The sequence below is a fragment of the Tetrao urogallus genome (assembly GCF_951394365.1).
Source record: "Tetrao urogallus genome assembly, chromosome: 11".
NCBI lineage: Eukaryota > Metazoa > Chordata > Aves > Galliformes > Phasianidae > Tetrao > Tetrao urogallus.
In genome coordinates, this window is record NC_136824.1 from 6,354,895 (window position 1) to 6,378,747 (window position 23,853).

At 46.1% G+C, this 23,853-nt stretch overlaps 1 protein-coding gene across 1 annotated transcript in view; it reads left to right on the forward strand.

Annotated features, from left to right (window-relative positions):
* AKAP13 (A-kinase anchoring protein 13) overlaps nucleotides 1-23,853 on the forward strand; it is a gene marked incomplete at both ends in the record, with an annotated part of 140,776 nt that overhangs the window by 36,716 nt on the left and 80,207 nt on the right. Inside the window, 4 exons of the mRNA XM_079540951.1 lie at nucleotides 1,151-1,334; nucleotides 10,935-11,124; nucleotides 13,973-16,799; nucleotides 20,725-20,801. Coding sequence (XP_079397077.1) covers nucleotides 1,151-1,334; nucleotides 10,935-11,124; nucleotides 13,973-16,799; nucleotides 20,725-20,801 — 3,278 coding nt within the window. The remainder of the gene's footprint in view (nucleotides 1-1,150; nucleotides 1,335-10,934; nucleotides 11,125-13,972; nucleotides 16,800-20,724; nucleotides 20,802-23,853) is intronic.

The window sequence follows — 23,853 nt, forward strand, 5'->3', positions numbered from 1 at the left end:
CTTCTTGGGGAAAAAATAATTAAATCTTACAGGCATTATGCACTTGCATTTTTTAAATTTACTGTGTAGATTTGGCTGGCAACCAAATTAATAACCCAATAAATCACCGCTACAATATTAAAGGTATTAAACTATTGGCATGGTTTACTCAGCTGGTGCATTTCTGTTGTTTTTGCTGCTGCCAGTCAATACTGAAATCCTTTGTTAATTAAAAGAACAAATTTGTATTTCTTGCAGTTTTTTAACCCAAATGCTTTCTCCCTTCCTGCAGAAGCAGCACGCTTTGATCTGCAAACACTGTATTTCAGCGGTGCATCTGGAGCCCATTTCTGGTGGAAGTTCTCGGGCTGCAGCTTTTAGAGTAGGGGGGATACTTTTCTGAGATGAAAGCTTAGGCTCAAGAGTGATTTTTACTGAATTAGAAAGTCATGGTTATTAAACATAAAAAGCAGCAGAGGAGATTACTAGTTTATAAATGTTGCTACTCAGAATTACAGTGCTACTGCAGAAAGCTGAGAAAAGCTGGGCTAAGGCACAGTCAAGCCAGGAAATCAAAAACCTCATTTTTATGTCCATATGAGAGGCTAAAACTGTTCTCTTTCATAACTGCTCTGCATTTGTTCTTCGGTTGTAATTGATTTTTTTCATGCCTTGGGACAAATCAGTGTTCCGTTAAATAACATAACTCTCAGATTCCTAAAAGCTGGTCCTGGCTGTAGGACTAAAAAAGGCTTGGACGTACAGAGAAATGTACACCCCTGAAGATGCCAGGAGCTGTAGGGAAGCCCTGCAGCTCAGTGGCTGTCATGGCTGTCCACAAAGCCCTTCTTTTCACTTTGACTTCTGTGCTCTTTCAGTCTGACCCCGAGATGTCCCGAGCACATTCAGTCCCACTGGAGCCAGTCCCTCGCTTTCATGCAGCGGTGTCTCCTGGATTTCGCAGCCAGCTTGTGCAGAGCGTGTTTTTCCAGGTGCTGCAGTGTTTAGGTTCCTTGGCTTTTTGGCTGTCAGCACCTCTAGTTCCATGCCAGCCATTGTGCTGCACTTGGCATGCGTGTGGCTTGTCTCCAGTAACAAGGATGTGGGGGAATGGCATTCACCTAAGCGGCAGCCTACAAATTCATATTTCTTTTTCTTTCCTTATTCCCAGAGAACATCCCTCGAGAGACACTGATGCACTTTGCAGTGAGGCAGGGCCTGCTGAGGCTGACGTGGTTTCTGCTCCAGCAGCCAGGAGGAAGAGGAGCTCTCAGCATCCACAACCGCGACGGCGCGACGCCCGTGAGCTTGGCCTTGGAGAGGGGCTACCAGAAGTTGCATCAGCTTCTGACCGAGTAAGGCTGACTTCATGGTTCCTCTGCTTGTTTTTCCTTTATCGTGCTTGCCTTTGCTTTATCCCTGAAGAGTGTCTAACTGGGGAGTATTGGTTGGAGGTGGATGGTTGGACTAGATGATCTTAGAGGTGCCTTCCCCCGTAATGATTCCAAAAGCTAAACTCTACTCTTGAAGAAAATTTTTTTGTGGTTTTACTTTTACCTTTATTGCTAAGAACAATGGGAGAATGACCTTAGTATTCAAAGTAAGTGCAGTAATGCTGTTGGGTTCTCCTTTTGTGTTCTGTTCTGTTCACGTTGTTCTGTTTCCAGCTGTGCCTTGCAACCTAACGTGAGTCATAATATCAGCTAATTAAGGCAAACCTTATACAAACACAAGTGAAAAATCTTGTCTTCGAACAAGTACAGCTGTTGAAAGGAGTGCAGCTTGCAGGCTGGTGACTGTGACTGTCACATTTGTACTTCATTGATCTACAGGTTTTTTGGTTAGATGAAATGGTAACAATTCTGTTGAACTAAAGCAGTGTCTTGTAGAGAACAGATATCTGCTGGTATAAGTCAGAATTTAAGTTAAAATTAAGGCAAGCATTTGCAGCAGAAACTGTTCTGTTCTACGAGGGTGATGAGAAGCAGCCAGATCTTGCCAACTGCAGCAAGTAACTTGTTGCATGAGCCCTCACTGCAGCGTTTGACAGAAAAACGTCAGAAGATGGAAAGTTATTTTTGAATAGCAAACGTTTGGCTTGCTGGCTTTAAAAGCTGCAGCTAATAAAGACAAAGAGCTTTAAATAAGTTCTGGGGCGGGAGGGCTGTTTGTAAAAGTTTTGGTCTGCATGTCTGCTGTTCTGATGCCCAGTTCTCTTAAGCTTTGTTATTAACTTTGTTTTCCTGATGGGAATTTTCAAATGCTTAGACTTTATATTCAGTGACCCAATGTCATGTTTAGGACTCTTCTGTGTTGTCCATGCTCTCACGCAACGTTTCTTTATGCTACAAATTGTAAATTATTCTGTTTTCTATAGTTGTTGGACAGGATGTTAGAGGCAGCAAAAAGTAAGTTTGGTTGCTCATGTGCTTGCATTTAAGTTTCATCTGAGGCAGTGAAGCCAACCACATAGCAGGCAGGGTGAAGGAGAAGGTGAGGGGTGGGACAGGAGCTGTGCTCTGTCTGACCTTTTCTTCACCACTGTTGGCTGGGATCAATACAGAGATGGTGGCAGTGTTTCTCTTTTTCCCACGTGAGTTGAACAGCAGTCATAATGTGAAAATACTCAACGGTCTCGCAGGCTGCTTTGTAAAACTGGAATAAGCAAATTCATCTTGAAACTGCAACCAAGAGCTCCAAGGTGAGACTAATGATGTTGACAGAATTTGCATACTATCACAAAGTCTGAATTGACCAAAACTTGATTATAAAGCTCACAGCAAATACTGTGATCTGAATGAGCAGAGTCGGTAATTTTAAAAGATGTGGCAAGTTAGCAGAGCTGTTACAACTGCTGTTCATGTGTTTCACAAGCAATTCCAATGCAGTCCTTTCTTGGTGGGAAAAGAAGCAAAAGCACTTGGTTATGTGGCATTGCCCTCTGCTAATCACTGGGACAGCTGCTGTTGGTGTCATCTAAGGAATTTCTCTGGTGACCTTTGCAGTACGTCTTTGAAGACGAGATACTGTAGCACCCTTTTTAGTTCTTTTTAGTGCATCTTAAAACCATGTAGGTGAGTTAAGCAGAATTATGGCTAGTTTTCCTCTTGGGTGGAAATACCATGCCTAACCATCTGACAGGTGTGCTATGCATCTTATTGCTCCCAAAAGCTTCCAGTGGACGGTGGATGCAATGAAGGTGGCCTGTTTCCATAGCAGAAGTTTCATTATGCTTGGTGCTTTCTGCAGTTGCAGGGGATCAGTGCCTGAAAATCCATACTGGGAAGAGAAATAGTGAGTTTCAGAATAGGGAAAAGCAGCCAAACTCCATGACAAGAGTATATATTATTTATGTGCTGTCAAAACACAATGGATACTGTGCAACCTCTTTTCTGCACTCTGCTTATGCACAGGCTGTATAAACCATGTGCACACATTTGGCACACAGTGTGTACCACTCAGCAAAATACGGAGCAGCAACGCATGTTAGTGAGAGCTTGTACAAAGGAGCCATTATTTTTACAAGTAATTAAGCTCCACTTTGCAAAATAAATGAATGCAGCATGTTTTGTGTTGCATTATCCTTGGGGGGATTTTATTGTTCGCTTTGGTTGCTAATTTGTAGGACCCTGCATTTCACAACTCTTCTCTTCGTCAGTGTGGGGAAGGGGTGAAGTTCTGCTGTAATTAAGGCGGAATCATTAAAAAACAGACAGAAAACCTCTGTTGATGCAGTTTTGTCTGGGTTCAGCTGCAGTGTAAATATTTTTCTCAAAAACTAATGACGCTGGTGACATTTGGAATTTCTGTTTGTCAGATGAGCTTTCTCTTTTCAGCTCTTAAGTTCATTTTAAGGATGCAAGATGCCTTCTATTGCAGAGCTGCAAGTCTGGAAGCTTCTTTTACTGTAGGCTGGAGCTTGTGGTGTGCATCCTCTGACAGAAGGGATACACCCAGAGCTGCTGGTGGGGCTGGATGCACCTGATCTCCCATAGAAAAGCCTTGGGAAGCAGGCAGCATGCAGAGCTCTCTCTGAGTTTCAACAGTTCCCCAGTGCTGGAGAAGTGAATTGAAAAACGAAGGCTCCTTTGTTGAAGCCTGCTGCTTCCTCATGTTTAAATTGGGCAATGCTGGCTGCAGGGCGTTGGCAGCTCTGCTGTGCTGTGCAAAGACTGGGCTCCAAGGAGGCAGCAGGGCTCTAACCAGGGCAGGGTGAGTAACTTGGCCTCTGCAACAGGACGGCTGCGTTTTGCAGTAGTTGATGTTTTTTAATATGGTTCAGTGTAGTAACATAATCTGCCTGCCAGCTCCATGTTCTTCAGTGTAAGTCAGGCAAGTAAAATGGCTCCAAGAAATAGCTCGTATTCTGAATTTCAGAGTCGGAGTGCTGTTCTGTAAAACATACTCTCATTTTGTAACCTGATTTCATTTCTGCAGAGCAAAGTTCCGTCCAGCAGCCCAAAAGGATCTTTTGATCTCTTTTTTCTTTCAGTGAAGCCGAATGTGTGGTGTTCCTTTGCAGGCTGAGAGTGAGGGTAAGAGAAAAGTAATGTCTGTAAGAAAAACTCCTGCATTTTCCAGTCAGTGCATAGGGGAAGATATAGAGCACAAGTCTCTTGTGTTTCTTGCATTCACTTTGCTTTTCTGTTTTCTCTGCTGGCCTCTTATTACCATGAAGCACTTCTGTGTGTCTCTGTGAGTCAAACCTTTGGGTAGCAGCATGGTGTCCCAGAATGTGAAGCCATAAACCAGTATTAGTGCAGATTTCCAAAGTTAAACTGACCTAGATTTAATTAACTAACACACATAAGGAACAGCTTGCTGGTAGCAGAAGTTTCTTGCGAACATTTTGCAATGCTTGATAATCACTTGCTATTGTTCTGATTTTGTGTAAGTAATTGGTGATGTCTGTGCTGTAATCTCCGTGGTGCCTCTCAGATGAGGAAGGGTTTTCAGTCACTTTACTTTTGCAATTGAGTGTTCTTTGCTGCTTTTCTGGGCCAGGGCTGCAAGAGGATTTGTCTGGTGTCTCATTTCTTTACACACCAGTTCAGCAAATCCATGAAGCGCGTTTGATTTCAGAAATGTCCAGTTTGTCTTCGGCTGTGTGTGGTGCAGGTGCATTCTGAAATCACAGGGTGTTTGGGCTGGGAACATCACCGACTGCAGTGAGTTTGGTGCCAGGCTGTGGCAGTGTGTTACAGTGTGCTGACCTGGTCCTCTCTGCACCCTTTCCCAAACTGTGAGCTGAGTGGCAGCACTCTGAGTCTCCTCTCTGTTATTTCTTTCTCTGTGGTTCCCTGTGCAAGAAGCAGGAGGCAGCTGGGGACACGCAGGTGTCCTGCAGGTTGTGCAGCATCGCCTGCCCATTGCTTTGCTCTACTTTGCATTTGTGCTAACCAGAATCGGCAGCTGAAGAATTTACTGAAGTAATGCTGATGCATCTCCTGTTTTTCCTTCTGTTCTTCCATACAAAACCAAGCAATAAACCTTTTAATTGCCATTTAAAGGGATGTTCAGAGAAAATAAAGGGCAAAGATGGAGGATCTGATGAGAGATCTGTGTTAAGATGCTGCTGCTTGGGTACAGAAGCATGGGAGTAGTAGTGATCCAACAGGCATCTAGTTTCAGGTGCTTTATTGCTGAACTTCCAAATGATTTTTTTTGCATTAGAGTTGTTTAATTGCTAATTCATCCTGGCAAAAAGGATGCTGAGATGCTGTGGCTTTCCTCTGGTCATGGCATTACAGCAGGGGAACAGACAGCAGCAGGGACAGCGTGATGGAGCAAGAGGCATTCTTGCTTCCCACCTTCCATTTACTCACTCATTGCACGCACCAGCTTTTGCTCTTTTCCTGGAGTGCTCCAAAATCCATACTGAGATCTTCCTTTGTAGGTAAAGCTAGGAAGGTGAAACAAATGCAAAAATGGATGTAACAACAGGCAGCTATTCCTGTGGAATGTGCACTGTAGAGTTTGGTAAATATATTTGATGAGGCCTGAGAAATGTTTGAGTTTTAGAGTTCAGACCCTCTGATGTAGAAAATATATTGCATTTGTTAAGATAACTGGAGTTGTCCTGGGATTGCAAGTCTGTAAATAACTGTTGAGGGAACAAGCCAGCTTTCTTCTCTGGTATGATTTCCTATTGTACAGTGTGTTGATTGTTGGGCTGAGAAGTTAGCGTTAAATATCTTGAATTCAGTTGTTGAATATTTAATCTGATATTGGAGGGCTAGTCATGCAGTCCTGAACTCAGTTCAGCATGCAAACCCTCTGCTGTTCACATTTGCGTGGAGCACCGTAAGTGGTTACTCATCGTTTCTGCAGCGATGAACTGTTTCCTTCAACATCAAAAGCATTCCAGTTAGTGAGAAGATTTGCCTTATGTGAGAAATATTTATTTTCTTTTTTTTTTCTTTTCTCCTGCTTTCCAATAGCTTTTGGTACATTCACCTGAGATATAAACACTGTCTTTAAATCATTTTCCTGTGTATGAGCAGTCCATTTGTGTTAACCCATTCTACCATGTGTCAGTTGCATGTGTTTTCTGAGTCCTCCTGTATGATACATACTGATATTCCAAAAAATGGGGAGGGATATGGAAGTGCTGCTGTGCACTTGTGCTGTGTATGCCATTAAAGACAGTGGGGCTGTTGACAAAGAGCTGATCAGACCCATACAAGGCCTGTGTTACCCAACGTTCTGCAACAGCATTGATTTACTGTCTTATCTGTTTCCATTTACTTTGCAGTGGGACAAAACAAAACAAAACAAAAAAAAACAACTGTTAAAAGGATACGAAGGGAACACACAGTCAAAAGGGACACATTGAGTCCTTTCAGGAGTAATAGCATTTCCACTAAGCATTAATTGTAATTAGTAATGAGCAGTTGTTGGCATTATCAGTAGCTGGTTGTTGCTGGCTGCCTGCAGTTTTGTTTGAAGAACAAGGAGATACTTTGGAGCCCCACACCCCTGTGTGTGATGAGCTTAGGAAACTGCCTTTTGTTTGTTATGGTTTTCTGGAGTCTTGCTCTGACATTCTGGTGACTGTGATAAATCTGGGTGTGGATTTTCATTGGAGGGGCTGTTGGCTTGATGTATGTAAGTTGTTAGTGTTAGGGACGTGTTGTGCAACAGCCACCAAAGCCCAGCTTCCTGTCCCAGTAGGCACCGTTCCTTGTTTATCCCGGACCACAGTCAGCCTATCTGTCTGATCTCGTATTTTCAGTGAGTTATTAAAATAACAGCCATAAATCAAAATTTGAATAGGAATGTAAGATATGTAACATTAAAATCCAGTGTAGGTTTTATTTGTCTTAAAGAAAAGAGCATCTAAATTCTAGCATTTCCTAGCTTTTTGCCATAACCATAGCACTTTTATTTTGTTTTTTTTAATTGTGATTTTATTTTCTTTATCACATGAATCTGATGCTTTCAGAACCACCCCGCAGCTGTGGCTAAGGTCACAGTAGGATCCCAAGAGCCAGCAGTGCTGCTGGGTTTGCTTTGTCCCAGCCAAGGTCTGGCTGAGAAATGTGAAGGGATTTCCCCAGGAAACAGCACCTTGACTTCCTGCACCGCCTTCCGCCTGTGGGATCCCCCTTCCTAGTGTGAGGCTCTGCTTAACCCACTGAGATTGTTTGGATCATTTGTCCAATCTCTTCCTCAGCCTTCCTCTCCCCTTTGGATAAATCCTATTATCTGTGTACGGGAAGGCGCTTCTTTTGGAGCCCTGCCGGAGCCAAATTTCAAACCACTCCAACTGATGACCGCTTCTGAAACTTTGAAGGGCTTTTCCTCCAGTCAGAGCGCATTTGTTATTCTCCCCCTCTCGCTTATCTTCCCTCTTTTTATAAATATCTTGCCTGTATCTGCAGGAAGCTGGGAGCTGCACTGGGTCGTTGCAGCCGTTCCTCTGCTGCTTTCCTCCCCTCCTTGGCTGGGGGCCATCCTATCAGCTTCACTACAAGACCAGAATAGATCTGCACACAAATACGGCGCTCTGCTCCTCCTTCAACGGGGATGGCACTTGCTTCTGGAAGTCTAAAGAATAGTATCGCTTGTAGTTTCTCATGTGTCGGATGTGCCGGTGATGCTGTGGTTTGAGTCATGGCCCAAGAGCATTTTGGAGGTGGTGAGGGGTTGAGTTTGCTCCTCCGCTCGCTGTGTTTGGGGTCAACATCCTTCCTTGAGCCCCGTTTCCATGGGTGAAAGGCCGCTGGTAAGTCTTTCTCCATGCAAGCACTGTTCTTTCATGAAGGCTGCCATTTCCTTTCTGTGCAACAGAAAATGGGCGTGAAGCAGCGGAGAGCGGGGCTGGAGATTCCTGCCAGGTTTTCTCAGTGGGACACGGCTCAGTGCCGCGGGCTGTGTTGGAGGTGAAGGCATTCATATGACCACTGTGGTCTTCGTTGGTCAGTCCTTCACTTTTGTGCCAAGGGAGATGCTTCCATCAGCGAAAGTTTGGCTCGAAGTTGGTATAAGGGAAACTTTCTGTTCAGTGCTGTCTCCCAGGTATTTCTGTTGAAAGGGCAGAAAGAATTGACCCAGGATGGTCAGATCCTGTAAGCCTTGCTTCCCCTGTTGCAGGCAAACTGTGGTTAAGACTTTTGCTGAATGAAAGCAGATTTTCAGGCTACTTAAATGCTGGAGTTTCTATCTATGTCTGTTAATAAATCTTCAGTAAATATTTGCGTTTTTGTTTTTATCTCCTAGTAGTTCGCCTTGGGTATGTACTCCTGTACAATTACAACCACTGCAGAAATTGCTAATCTGTACAAAATGAGTGCTTTTCATAATGAGGGAGCAGTAAACGTAGGTCTAAATCCTGTTTTCGGAAAGAATGTATGTTTTTGTAATTTCTCAATAGAAGGTAGGGCTTGCAGTGAGCCAGAAAGGAGACACACAAATGGTTAAGCTCAACACAGGGGCAAAGGAGCAGGAGGGCATTCTCATGTGATCTACGTCCTCTTGAAAGTGATTGTCTGAGCAACAGAAATAGCAGTGTGCAAACAAGTTGACACTTGTGAGCACTCATTTGTCCTCTTTGCTGCAGTACATCAGTGCCTGGATGTGTCTGTATGAGAGGGATGACTTGGAGGAGTCGGTGGATTGAGCCATCTTAATTATGTACAACATGGGTGACTGCTCCTAAAAATGAGAGCTCTGTTACCTGGTTGGTTGCGATGTGAGAAAGATGTAGGCTATTCCAAAAGGCTTATAAGCCCCTTTGTAGACTGCAGTGCAGATTTACAACTAATATGGAAAGGAAGTGCTGTCTTGAATCAGCAGCAATCACCGCTGCTCACAAATGATCCGCCTGACCTGCAGAAGATGGAGGTGGCAGATTGCAGCAGCAGTAGCAGTGGTGGGATGCGCTCATCATGTTGCAGGGCGCCGTGCTCTCCTGCAATCCCACTCCAGGTATTGAAGCCTTTGAGGGTTCTCTGAGGCTACAGCTCTGCAGGCTGTGGGTGCCTGTTTGCTGGTAAGTATACTTGAAGCTGATGAGAAAGTGGAGAAGGCTGTTGTGTTCTGGAAGCCTGCTGGTGGCGGCTTCATGAATGGGTGAATATGGTTTTTTGTGATGACTGTTTCATCGTGCTTTGATAGTAGGCCCTGAGCACAGTGATTTCTTATACATGGCAGCTGAAAAGAAAAATAGTCCATACAGAAATGTCTGTGTTTCCTTGATAAAGGAAGGTCATTTCCGTAGCCTCTTTGTGCTTGTGATGTCTTGGTCGACTTCAGTGCCTCAATGATTGGATTTGTACTAACAACCACAAAAAACTGTACGCTTCCTCCTGCTTCTCTATAGAAATATTGATTCTGTTTAAATCAAGAGTAATTCTGCAGAAGTCAATTGAGTTACGTTGTGGAGAAGGGTGGAAGGCATAGTTTTGCTTTGTCTGAATTTGCTTTGTGTCCTGATTTTACCCGAAATGACTCACAGGGAGGGGCTGGATCACTGCGCTGGGGCACTGTGGAGGCAGCTGTTAGCCCTCCGTTGGCTGTGGCTCTCAGTTGGCCTCATGATCATTCAAACAGATCTTTGCTACCCTGAGCCAGTTCTGATTCAAAATGGAAGTTCTGGACCTGAAGCTTTAGGTGAGCACCTTGGTAAGGTGAATGCTTCCACACGCCCTTATTGTGCCCATGTTGTCTCTGTACAGCTTGGTGGCAGCAGCCACACGAGGTGGTACAGCATTGGGTTGCAAACTTGTTCACAGTCAGGGTTTGGCTTTGAGATGACTAGGTAGAAATTTCTACTGACAAGAAGTAACTGCTGAGTTATTTTTTCAATCTGAAATCTATAACAGCACCCTTTTATCCTCTTTTCCTTTGGTAAAAAGAACATCTGTGTTATTACTGCAGAAGGTTGGCTGTCTCATAATAGAGAGAATGACTTGCATAGAAGCGGTTTCACAGGGCAAGCAAAATTCATTTCAGGAGTGACAAAACTGCTACAAGCTGATGGCTGTTAGGTTTTTGTGCAGAGGCGTGCTGGTTTCAGTGTAGAAGTTGTAGTATCTGTATCACAGAATTGTCACTCCCTCTGACTTGTCCCACTGCGGTCTGTCTCTCGGGTGTCTGTTGTTCCACAGCAGCTACTCTGGTGATCTACACCTGCAATAGGTTCTGTTTAAAAAGCAATTGTACCCCTGGTTGCTAGTCGCTCATGCTCTTCCAGTCTAGGGGAAAACAGCAGGTCTCTCTACTTTAGAAAGGCTGTGAAATAGAGCTGGTGGCTGGAGTTAGCTGTAAGTCACCTTCATTTCCAGGATGGAGACGTGTGTGCGTGCGTGTTCGGCTGTCTGGCCCTGGAGCCTGTGCTCTGCTTCACTTGGGCCATTGATTAGATGACTGTCCAGCGTGAAGAACAGCGTGCGTGTCCTGCAATGCAGCATTCCTTCTCACTCGCAGGTTAACCCACACTGCTTGTATTTCAGAGAGGAAGCCACGGAGCCCGACTCGTGGAGCACCCTGTCTCACACTGTGCACACTGGGGACTACTGCGTCAAGCACCACCAGCAGCTCGATGTTTACACGCTAACAGCTGAAACCAAGGAAGGGACAAAAGCCAGCTTGGAGAGTGACATACGGCAGCTTCAGATGCACATGCAAAGCCACCAGCACATGGTAAGGAAACCCCTGTGGTGACTGAACAGAAGGAGAAGTGTGTGTTTGCAGCAGCCTGGTACCTGGGAGGGATGTCCACACATAGGAACCATTTGGGTGCATGTTTAGTAGTGAGTCTAGACAGAAACCTACCTATTTTCTCTTTTGTTTCCTGCCTTTAGCTTTGTTTGGGGCATCCTTAGCACAAGAACACATAAGAAGGGCAGAGAGGAGTGTCAAGTTGCATTAGATGTGCTCTGGAGGGTCTTGGGGTCACTAGGGGTTAGCACAGTAGATATGTCTCTGTCCAGACAAGAAAGGGTCAGAGAGAAGAGTGAAGGGAAAGCCTTTGGGATGCTGATGGAGAAAACAGTGGTTTTCTTCGTGCCTGTGGGACTTAGGGGACAAGCCAACCCCAGCCATGCAGTGTGCGTACCCACAGGCCTGCCCTTGCTGGTGCCCATGGTGGTTTGGTGACAGGAGGAGCACTGACACGAGGCAGGGACTTTGGACATTTCCCCTCAGTGCCTGAAAATCAGTGCCCAAGGGACTCATTCAGGAGAGGAAGATGAAGCAGCGAAACGCTCCTGTGTGATTTCTCAGAACCGCTCTGCATGTAGCATGACTGCCACTGTTTAATCACCCACAGATCTGCTGCTGGGGGGGTGTGGAGTTTAAATAACCCTGCTCCTGGGGGTTTCTGTTCCCTTAACAAGCAAGGAGAGAACCGTTGTCTGCAGGAAAATGGGGTCCAAAGCTGTTGGCCACCCAAGCCGTCATCACCCTACTCTGAGTGGGTGGTGTTAATTACTCCCGACCTGAGCAGGAACTGGTGGTACAGCAGAACATACCACGAAGTCTCCTCCCTGTGCTTCTCCTTTCCATCAAATAACACTGTACACGGCCAGCATATCGAGCTTGTTTCATGTTTGCTGGAGCGAATGCCAGACGTGTACATGTCTGACAATGAAATCACAAAAGGCTATGTTTAGACTTTTTCTTTCCAGCGCTGTTTCACTTCACATCTAATCTGATTTGGATTTGGAATGCAGCCCTGTAATTATTTCATTTAGGTTCATTTAAGGTCAGTTAGAAGCCAGTTGGCTTCCTTTGGAGACGGCTGTATTTTTCAGTCTGTTGGCAGAGCGACTTTGCCATGATGATGCTGGGGCTGCTTTGGACCCTCCTGTTGAAATCCGTGCTCGTTCCAGAGCAAGTGTCCCGTTGTCTGCATCCATCCATCCATCCTGATCCTGAGGCCAGCAGCACGGTGTTAGATGGAGATGGCAGCTTTGCAAGCCCATGCTGCTTGCCTCCTGGACTCACCTGCCTTAGGCTGCCTCAGAAGACACGAGCTGTGCCATGGCTGGCAGCATCATCAGCTGTGTGGGAGCGAGGTGAAGGGGTTATTTTAAATAGGAGAGCCATCACAGACACCAGAATTAGGTTTAGTGGTCTGTGATTCAGTGAGTTGGTGGCAGTGGTCACAGTTGCAAACCTCAGATTGTGGAAAAAATAGCAAACACAATATCCTGAGGGCAGCGGAGATCGTCGCCACTGCCTGTATATGCAAAAATAAAGAAGTTTGAAATAGATTCATTGGAGTGCTGAATTTCTAGAGAGCTGCAGGCAGTCCTATCCTGCTGACTGAGAAAGCAGTGTGCCCTCTGAAAGCATGCAGTGAAAGCCCAGAACTTGCCTTCAGAGCTGCTTCCTACAGAAAACCAAGGAAGCTCTGTGGAGTCTCCTCTGAAGGGCTGGGCTCGCTCATTATTTTAACAAATCATTTTTTTCTGATTCCTGAACACTAGAATACAGCAGAGAGGAGAATAAAAAGATGATATTAAAACAGAGATGGTTCTTTTTAAGTAAAGATTTGATTGTATCTAGCTATAAAGCATAGTGAATGCTGGACAAAGCGGACATGCTTGAAAGGAAATGCAGATTAGACAGGAACTGAGTACTTAGCTACTGTTCCACAATATTGCACATATTAATTTTAATAGGATGTTGTCATTTTCAAATTTTCATTTCCACTTAGGAAATATATTTCAGATATTTAATTATGCATGCATTTCTTAGGAGGGATTAGATGATTACTTTGGTCCTAGAAGTAGGAGACGAGTGGCTGTGATAAGACATTGACAGCCGACTGCCTTGTCTGAAGTGGTGTTTCTACAGGAGAGGGAAACAGGGCACCACTGATCAGAACTGGGGAGGTGCTGTTGGGCAGGGATCTGAAGTTGTTCTCAAGCAATGTTTGCTCGGCCCTTTGGGACCATTATTTGGTAGATTGAATTCTGCTGTTTGCTGATCTTGGATTGAAGTGCACTGAAGAAATAAGTGTACAGCTACTTCAAAAGCAGTGACAAAAATGACGGAACCAAGCTCTTTGCAGATGGTGTAGCAAGGAGTTAGAGGGACAAATTTCAGCTCTGGGTATTTTGGACATGCTGCTAGGAAGAAAATCCTTCACGGGAAGGTGGGGTGGCACTGAAGGAGGTTATTCAGGGAGGTGCTTGTTCCTCCATCATTGGAGGCTTTTGGAATTTGGCATGCCAGAGACATGCCTGATCTGATGGAGCACTGCTGATAGAGGCCAACTTCAGAGGGGAGGTTGCACAACCTCCAGATGCTTCTTCCAGCTAATGTTTCTGTTATTCTAATGATTTTAGTATTACTGCATAGCAAATCAATATGTGATGTTTGTGGTTCTGCCCTAGGGGTCGCAAGCGTCATGCAGGTGTACAGCAGGAGCCACATAAAATAGGTGTTTGTATTGTTAAGATGTAGGTCTTATACATGTTGAATACAGTGTAAGAGTGTGACAGAGCAAAATAATCAAAATTTTCTTTTTGCTTTTTAACAGAGTTCAAGGAAGCGGACGAAGACTGTACTGGGAGCCTCTGGAAATAGCTGTGGCAATGGAGCTGAGCCAGTTGGTCACTCAACTGCTTCATCTCAAAGCCTAGGAGAAATGCCAGAAGAAGGAAGGAAGGAAAGTCCATCTGATGTCCTTCACCTTGACAGTGGGCAGCTCTCAGACCAAGCCCACCAGAAGGATGAGTGCCCCAGTAGGTCACTGATAACTGATGTTATCGATGCGCCAAACGGCTCGCTGAGTCTGGGGGTGGTGGAGAGCCCAGAGTGCTCCTGTGAAAGCAAAAATACGGTGACGTTGTGTAAAAAGGAAGAGGAGGGGCCAGCCTCTGCTCAGAGCTCTGGGACTGTATCTGATGAGAACGGCTGCACAGTCAGCCCGTGTGCAGGCGTCAACGGTGCTGTAAATCTCCCATCCTGTGGAAATACAAATGAGGAAGCTGGAATGACATCTGCTGGAGTTGTTTTGGATCAAGCCGGCTTGTGCAGTAAAGATAGCACCCATCAGGAAGTGGGAGCTGCTGAGGAGTGTGCAGCTGAAAGTACTGTTGCTGTGGTTGAAACTGCCGGTGAAGCCCCAGCTTCCCGAGAGGGCGTGGATGTGGCCATGGGCCAGACCGAGTGCAGGAACTGTGCTGGGGCAGCTGACAGGGCGCCGGGCCAGCAGCAGGTAGAGGATGGGATGGCTGAGACCCCTGCAACGAGGACTGAGGATCCAGGAGAACCATTGCCAGCTGAGGAAGAACCCGCAAGTGTTGCTCAGCCCTTGCTTGATGGCTTTAATGGCACTGAGTGTGCAGGTGGGGAGGATGCAAATGTGGGAGTGGTACCGGAGTGTGACAGTACAAATGCAAATGTTGACATTGATGTCTCTGTTGGTCTTTGCAAGAGTGGCGATAATGATAAGACTGGAGTGTCAGGCACTGATCTGGTAAACAATGGAGTTTTGGAAAACAAAGGTGGTGCCTGTGTCAAGGAAAGGCCGAGAGTCACTGCGAGCACCAGGGCACCGTTGCCTTCAGTGAACGGAGTGAAGGTACCTGTGTGTGTGCCAGTGTTTCCTGATGCGGAAAGCCAAGACAGCAGGGAGAGTGTGGAACCTGAAGGGCAGGTGAAAGTGGGTAGCACAAATGGCAAATCCAGCTCACCCTCCCTGGAAGACAGCGTGGAAACTGATGGCCTTGATGCTAGAGCTGAAAATGGCAATATTGGTGGAACTAAACATAGCAGTGAAAAACCCACGCATTGCCAGGGGAGCAGTGACATTGCTGAGTGTATAGGCAAAGCTGTGGAGGGCAGTGGAGCCCACAGCAAGGAGCCAGTGGGAACTGATACCAGCAGCAGCAGAGAGGGAGGAAGCATAGATTCTGCAGACAGAGCTCAGGAAGTTGCTAGCTGCTGCCCTCCTGTTGATCAAACTACTGTTCATGATGAAACAGGGGACAAGTTAAAGCTGGATGGCACTCAAGGGAGTGTGCAGGAGCCCAGATTGCTCCCTCTGGAGGATGCGAGCACATTCTCAGCAGGGAAGGAGCCTCCAAAAGCTGAAGAGAGAACAGAAATTGCTTCAGGGCAAGGGATGCCCCATCCTGATGCAGGGGACCTGGCTTCAGGTCGGACAGGAGATGCTATAGTGGCACCTCCTGGACAGGAGGCACCCCTGTGCAGTAGTGACCCTGTTTTACCTCCATGTTCCAAGGGCGCAGACTGTACAGAGGATAATTTTGTAGGCACACCCTTTGTAATTCGTAATGAAGAATCTAAACAAAAGCAGGAAGTGGCAGCAGGATCGGCTGAGCTGGCCCCGCCGCACAGCCAGGAGCGTGGCGGGGTGGCCGGCGTGCTGGAGGACTATGCGGGGGCCCCAGGCCCTCCCAAGCAAAGCCTACAGCCTCATGCTGAAGGAGAAGATACATCCAAAGCTAAGAGGGAGGCCTCAAACAGCAGCCAGGAGCAGGTTTTGTCGGAGAATCTGCTTGCCACAGTTGTGAAATCCTCTGTCGGCAGTGCAGAGAGGCCCGCAGCCAGCAGTGATGCGGGTGCTGGGCTGAAGGAGCTGGGCCCCAACCAGGCTGGGACAGCAGGAGCAGGAGATAGCATCATGCAAGGAACTGGGCCAGCAGCAGGGAGTAACCCTTGTCTGGATGCAGGGCTGCCCCAGGAGCATGGTCCAAACCTGCAACATGTCTCCCCGCGCAGCAGCACCCCCGAATTGAAGGATGCTTTGGCAATGGAAGCCCCGAGCCTTGCTTTTGAGGCTGAGGAAGCGTTGCAGATAGCAGCGGTAACCTCCATCACAGGGTATGAGGAAGAGCAGGGGGAGATGGAAAGTGTCCTTCCCAGAGCCACGTTGCAGCCCATTGCGGAGGAGCCCACGTGTGACAGTGACTCCAGCAGTGACACCATGGGTCCGGGCGGTGATGGCGATTCTGCTCCCACTTCGACAGCAGCACAGGGGTTGGTCACAGCACAGCCTGAGGGTAAGCAAAGCCAAGGCATATCGGAGCCAACCCCTTCACCCTGCTCCTCTGGCTTCAATGCTGTTGAGTCACCCGAGCATGTGGGAGTAAAGAGTTCAGTTTCGGCAGATGATGGCTCTTCTCTGGATAAAGTTCCTAAAATGGTAAAAAGTTTTGATGCCGTAGTTTTTGCAGCTGAGACCCCTTCATCTCCTGGCTTACCAGCTGAAGGAAAAGTGGGGCCTGAGCCCCAGCCTGCAGTGGATGTGGCAGCTGGCCTTAACGGAGAGGCAGATTTAAGATCCTCTGCCAGAAGGGACGTCAGCCAGGCCATTCGCGGAACCAAGCCTGCCACAGGTATGGAAAATCACTTCCTTTAATGCTGCGTAGCTTTCCTTTGTTGGTTTGCCTCTAGCATCACATCAGCAAAGGAAGGGAAGTGAGTGCAAGGGGCTGCTGTGCAGGGGAAGTGTAGGTGTCTGGAGTTTGCTTTTTTTTTTTTTTTTTCCTCCTCCTCCTCATCTGAGAGAGAAAACTGAAGTTAAAGTTTAACTTGGGGTTGAACTTAAAACTTGGAGTTGAAATGGATGGCACTTGGCTGGCACTTGAGGCCGGGAAAGGACATCATGTCATATGAAGCTGTGCAGAAGGGTTTCCAGCACATACATCCCTTCTGGGGAAGGGATGAATGGGAGAGATATTTAGACTCCCGTATTTTCATGCTGTGCTCTTGGGCCTCGAGGTTTGTTTGCTTAGTGCTAATTTGAGCTATTCCTTCACTTTTCCCCCTGTATTTTTACTAGCATGAAATCAGAAGATTGAGCAGTGCTGCCTTGCGTTTTCTTTCCTTTACTGAAACAGCTGCTGGTGTCCTTCTGAACTGTGCAAAGCCACTTCCTAATTGGTGGCATTAGGTCATTTAAAGAGAGGGCCAGCCCTGCCCCCTCTGCCTTTTCCTGTCTGCGAGGCTTTTGTCGGGCTGAACAGCCGGGTGTTTCCCAGTGCACTTCAGCAGGGTGGGAATGCAGCGAGGAGTCAGCGCCTGACTGCTGGGATCTGCTGGGAGGGAGCGGTGTGATGGTGGGGAGCACAGCCTCTGTGGGCACAGCTCAGACCTGCTTTTGTGCTGCATGAGCCGATAGAAAACTGCCTCAGGTAACGCCAAGAGATGGGGAGCAAGTGGATGAATTGCAGGAGGGAGAAAGGAGCTTGTCACTGCAGCCTGGAGTTAAATTGTAGGTGAATTCAGTGCAGCTGGGCTTCCCTTTGCATCCCACCTGTTCCAGCAGCTGTTGGATGCAAGTGGCCGACCTTTCTCAGTTGCTGTTTTTTTCTTTGCTATGAGATGATTATACAGTGCATTCTCTTTCCCAGCACTGAATAAGCAAGCAAGCAGACAATAAGATAGAAATGATTTAAAAGCAAATCTGCTATGATATAAATCATGCAGTTCTAAAGTTCTAAGGTATTTCACTGACGTGATGCTGGGAGCTTTTCCTTAGTCTGAATACAGGAGAGAGGGGTGGCATAGGCAGAATAACTGGGGGTGGGGGAAAGGTTTGGTTTATGGGGGGGGTCTCTGTTAGTAATGTTTTTTTCTTCGAGTTCTTTGAGCTTTAGGAAGTTGACTTGTCAAGAGAGAATCAGTAAACGTTACTCAGGAGTTCACTAGTAAATACTTAGGATGGCGTCAAGGTGCATTAGACAGCTGCTTGCAGAAGGAAATTTATTTTTGTGCTCTGGCAGTTTGAAGTTTCAATAGGATGGGAGTGGCTGTAAGGCAACACCTTGGAGTGTTAATGTGGGGAGCTGCTTGGATTGTGCCTCCTTACAGCTCAGATCTCTCTCTGGTTGGGTTCTTGGAGGCATGAGGCTGTGTAGAGGAGTTTTTAAAGGAGAAGGGACTCAAAAGCCCTATAAGACAGTAACTGAAGCAGAAAAAATAATAGTTGGAGACGTCAGAGGGGTGTTTGCTGGTGTTGCATGCATCACTCGTGTTGATGCCTGCTCGGTGTGTGTGTTTTGTGTCCTTGGTCTGTCAGGGCTCCGTGTGAATTCCTCTCTGCTGTGTCAGTGCTGCGGAGTTTTCCCTGCAGTCTGGGGCTGTGTGGAGCATTTTGTGAGTCGCTGGTGTGCTCAGAATGAATCAAATCTTGTCTCAATAGGCTACAATAGAGCCTTCTCATAGGAAGTGTAGGTCATGAGGCCATTTCTCAGAAACGCGTGTGGTCAGAGGCTTATTGTCATGCTAATTTATCAGAGACTCAATCAGCTGGTACTGCTGCTGCCATGACTCCAAATCAAAAATTGGATTTTTAATTTTTTTAGTTTGTATTTGTAATTATATAGGGCTGTGCTGACAAATGCCTCCAAGCTGATGCAGCTTCTTGACAGCAGGCGACCCCAGTGAAGTCAAGCTGTGTAGCTGGGGTCTGGTGCCTTATAGCCATTAACAAATACTGTAATTGTTACTGCTGAGGCCTCTTCTGGGAGAGATTTCCTGGATGTTCTTGCTATGGATCTCGAAAACAAACATTCATTGTGAGGTAGAAGTGTATCACCTTATGGTTCCGTGAATGAGTGCTTGCTACAGGCTCCTTCCCCTTGTAGAGTAGCAGGATGAAGTGGTAAGAAATGACACTGATTATGTGTGTGATAAGGTGCTCTGTGCCCCCAGAAGCCTCTTATAATATTATAATGCTAGGTTCTGCTTTGGGGTTCTTCTAGCTGTTCAGGCGCAAGTGGAGGAGTGCAAAAGAACTGAGCTGAAATGCTAACTGATGGCCTCACAAGGAGCAGAATTCTTGCCACTACGTTCAGGACATCAGAGTGCCACAAGCACTGCTTGGGTTGTCCATTATCAGGGAGGGAAGTGTAATTAGTGTTTGTCCGGTAGGGAAGCGGAAACTCAGTAACTTGTTCAGTTGTACGGAGGACATGTTGTCAGGACATGCTTCTCCCCACCATGGCATTGCTGTGACCCCAAGCTGTTCTCCCCATGACTATGATTTCTGCTTCTCTAATAAATGGGACTCTCAGAAACTTGTGTCATCTCTGAGAGTCTATGTGTAGCAGTACTCAAACTCACTGCGATGAAATTATGCCAACTCAAGTTTGTTTATCAGTAGTGCCTTGCAAATATTCCTAAGACCCCAGAGTCAAAAGCAGATGGAAAGCCAATTGGCAGCAGCGGTCACAGCAGCTTTCCAGTGGACATGGATCAAACCTCTTGCAAAATTGCTTCCTCAAATGAGAAAAAGTCACTGGAAATGTGCATCTCCCTTAAGGTGTTGATGTTCATTGGTTGTTTTTCGTAGAAGTCAGAAAGGGAATGGGATTCGGGCAGGGTTTTAGCCCTAACGCATGGGTGGCTTTGCCAAATCATTGCACTGCTCTTCAGCCTGGGCTGCATGGCCATGGCACTGCCACAGACATAAATGAGTCTGTTGGACACACTGCTTTGCAGACAGAAATCCTGTCGTTGAGACATTTTTGGTTTTGTGTTCATTCTTTGTGTTCACGTGTGTTGTGAGAGGTGTTGGCTTGGGGGAAAGAGGTTTTTACTGCTTTGATGTTAATGCCAGGGAAAGGTACACAGAAGGGAAGGAACCCTTGGGGAGTGGTGACTGATGAAAGCTTTTGTAGTTTTGCTGGGCAAAGAAAGCAGCTGGGATGGTGTTTGTACCACAGTGGTGGTGAAGAGCGGGAATCAGCTGGGACTTGGTGAACCCCACCAGACAAGGCTTTGCCCTCCTGGTCCCCCATCCTAACCACCATCTTTAAGGCAGAGCTGAATTTCTGAAGCTTGCGATTTATCAGCACTGAAAATATCAATGGAGAAGGCAAGGCTCATTTCTTGCAATCTCTTCGGGCTATGGTAAGAGCAAAAACAGCAAAAAAAACTTCAGTTCTTTTACTGGAGGGATGGGAGCCAAGTGAATACATGGAGAAAGACACGTGGATGTGCTCAGCCTCACCTAGAGCCTCCCAGGACTGCTCGGCGTGCTTCTCCCCATGCTTGTGCTCTTCTCAGTGTTTCCTTCAGCTCAGACACGACAGTTGTTAAAACTAATAACAAACAAGCAGCAAAGTCAGGAATGAAACCAGATGTTGGGAGTGAGATGGACTTGTTGAAGGGATTTGGGTTTTTTGTTGTTGGTTCTTTTTTTCTTTTTCTTTTTCTTTTTTTTTTTTTGAGGCTGGTTTGAATAAGCAGAAGAATCTCAGCAGTGCTGAAAGGAGTTTGTTTTAAATTGCCTGTGCAAACCCTCTGTTTTCACAGGGAAGTTGAAAATGAAAACTGAAGATGAGGTGGATTTTATGAAGGACCCCAGAGAGAGCGCAGCGCGCGAGGAAGCGGTGAGTGTCATTTGTGCATTTTCACCTTCTGTTTTTTATGTGCCTTTTAAAGAAATGCTGCAGGTGGTCAGCAAAGCTCTGGTTTCCTTCTGCAGCCTTTGCAGGGCTGAACATCGTCAGTCGTGGTCACGTTTTGTTTCAGCCTTTTAAAAATAGCATGGGCTTTTTTAGCTCTTGTGTACTTAGCACGCTTTGGGTGAAGCCACACGGAGAGGTTGTTCCAGTCTGAGGAGTGCAGATTGGCCCCAAAGGTTCCTCATGAGGCAGTGCTGGATGAACAGAGTGACGTTCTGAATAGAAGATACACAAAAAGGAGGGAAAGCCCCGGATTCTTCAGATAGGGGAAATGATAGCAAAAGGTTGTGTTGGAGATCCAAAATGAGTTGTGTCCTTTTCACCGTTTCCCCTGGCCCCTCTGCTTTGCAGTAATAATATAAATACTGGGCTTGAAAGGAATGTGATTTTGGTTTAAAAAGCCCCTAATGTGCGTTCTGCTTTACCAAGAGCTGAGTTTTTGCTCTCACCTTTCTTAGCTATGTGCGCATTTGTTCCTACGTTTTATACATAGCTTCTTGTTCCTGAAGAAAAGTATTTTGTAAATGCTGAATTGCTCCAAGCCTGTGTTCTTGCATGTTGCTGCTGAGCAGCTGTGTTTGTGTGTCAGCCTGCAATGATGAAGCTGTTAAAAAGAAAAAAAAGCACTGCGAAGATGAGTTAACACTGCAGGGTGGAGCACCAAAAACTTTGCTCATCCCACAGTAAAGCTCTTTAGGCAGCAGCACAGTCTTGCCAAAGCTTGTAATAAAATCAGGTTTATTTTGTTTTTAACAAGTGAAGGCTTTATTTCTGTAGCTGTTTGCTCAACGACTTAGCCAGGGACTAGAACTAATGGCTTTTCGAGGTAACATTTGTGTGTCTGATATTCATTAATGGGATGCGTGAGGGTAAAGATGCAGATGTTGTTTTACTGACCCTTTATTAGAGATATCGTGACTAATACTCACGTACCTGGTAGTACTTTAAGGCATATTTAGAAAGTGCAAATTAGAACCCAGGAATGCTCCCCGCATTTCATTTCAAGCCTCCAAAACAAGAAGGAAAAGGGAAGAAACACAGAGTCTGGCTTCCATTTTGCATGTTTGACAGGCAATGGGGATTTTTTGTGCGTTCTTTCTTCTCTTCTTCCCCCCCCCCCCCCCCCCTCCACCCCTCCCGCCTCATCAAACACCTCTTTAGAAATCTGGCTTTTCTGGTGCAGGAATGGGAGTGTCAGGAGAATGGAAAGTTTGCTGCAGGACTGACACGGTTTCCTGTTGCTAAGTTCGACAGAAACAAAATAACAACTGCACTATATTAAGGCTGCTAGAAAAAAAAAAAAGAAAAAGAAAAAGAAAATGGGTGGAAGGCTTATAAATAGAGCTTAATTCACACATGTAGGTTGAGCAGGGAGTGGAGCAGTGAAAGCAGGCGTGAAAGGCGCTTCTCCTGCCCCGTCCTGCCTCTGCTTTATTTAGTGCTGACTCTTTTGTAGCCAGAAGTCTTTCAGGTGCTCATTGCCTTCTCATTACCGGGCCATTTTGTGGTTAGTAAAAGTGGTTTTCTGGACGTGTTGCAGATAGAAACGCTGCTTGCAGCTGCAGGTATTCAGCAGCCTTCCCCCTGCTTGCAGGAACTTGGGATAAGTTGCTGGGAAGTGCGTTAACCCTTGGATTGTGAGGGAGAGTTTTGCACCGTGTTGTTTGCGAGGCGATGTGGACAGCTGTTTGTACACAGGGGCTGTTAAAAGCTATCGGCATCTAACAGGTGAAACTTTGTATATTGGAATCGGGCTGAATAACAAGAAGATAAAACATAATGGAAAAGAAGAGGGAAAATTCCTTCTTGTGTGTTGGTTTCTGGAAGCGTAGCATTGTCTGGGTTCTTGGTGCCAAGAAGCGTGCTCCAGTATTACAAGTATAAGATACACATGCTTTCCCTGCAGTCTATTCAGAAGGCTTTGCTTGAGAGAGCTTCTTGTGCATGTCATGGAAAAGCTGCAGCTGAAAACTGTTTAGGAAAATAATGGTTTGTAGGGTTGTAAACATTGAAAAGGAAATAATGGAAAAATATTTTTTTCCAATTAAAACGGGCTTTTAAAGTGTCTGTTTCTCCAGAATGTTTTCTCAGCGGCTGTATTTATTCAGCTATAGAAACTGTACCACGAATTTCCACGTCCCCTTTGTGCTGGATGGGAGGTGCAGTCAGACCCCAGCGCTCCTCACCGGGAGGCTCTGCTGGAGCTCAGGGGGGCTGGGAGCAGCTTGATGGGATCTATTAAAATCAGACTTGAGCATTTTGTACACTGAATGACTTCAGAACCTTAACTTTTAAGGGGAAAGCTGATTTGGCTTTTTGTATGCTGCGATATTAGAAGTAATTGAGAATTGGATCCTGGTGGCTGCAGTGGTATGAAAGTAAAGCGAGGTGGGATGAGCTGTGCCCCGCTGTCCTTTTCTTCTTGTGCTGCTCACTGAAATCAGTTTTAATTCATTCGTCACTGAATCTTTGTCTTCATGCAGCTGCATGGATAATGTTGCACTTTGGGGTTCATCTGGGTTCCTTTTCCTTTGTCTGAGCCTGTGGCTGACAAACTGTAGCTGGAAGAGCACAAAAACACAACTGGGGAATGGTCCTCTCTTGTATTAATTCCATTACACGGATCCTATTAACTTTAATGTTTCCTACCTTCACCACATGAGTTAGTTTTGAAATGAACATCTGTATTTTCAGGGGTTGCAGCTGACCAGATAAACACGTCCTTGCAAAATGTTTTTGTGTGGCACAAAGCTTGATCTGCACTCCCAGATCTCTGCTCATCCAAGTACTGCTGTAATAGAGCAGCTTTCTGGGGAGAGCTTGCAATATTTCAGTCATGGTTTGGAAGAGTGAAGTGTGTTTATAAGGCTTTCAGATGACATCAGGTTGGGAGGGGTTGCAAGCACTGGGGAGAGCAGGGTTAGAGTTCAAAGTGACCTTGAACAACCAGAGGGTAATCCAGATAAGAGATGAAGAA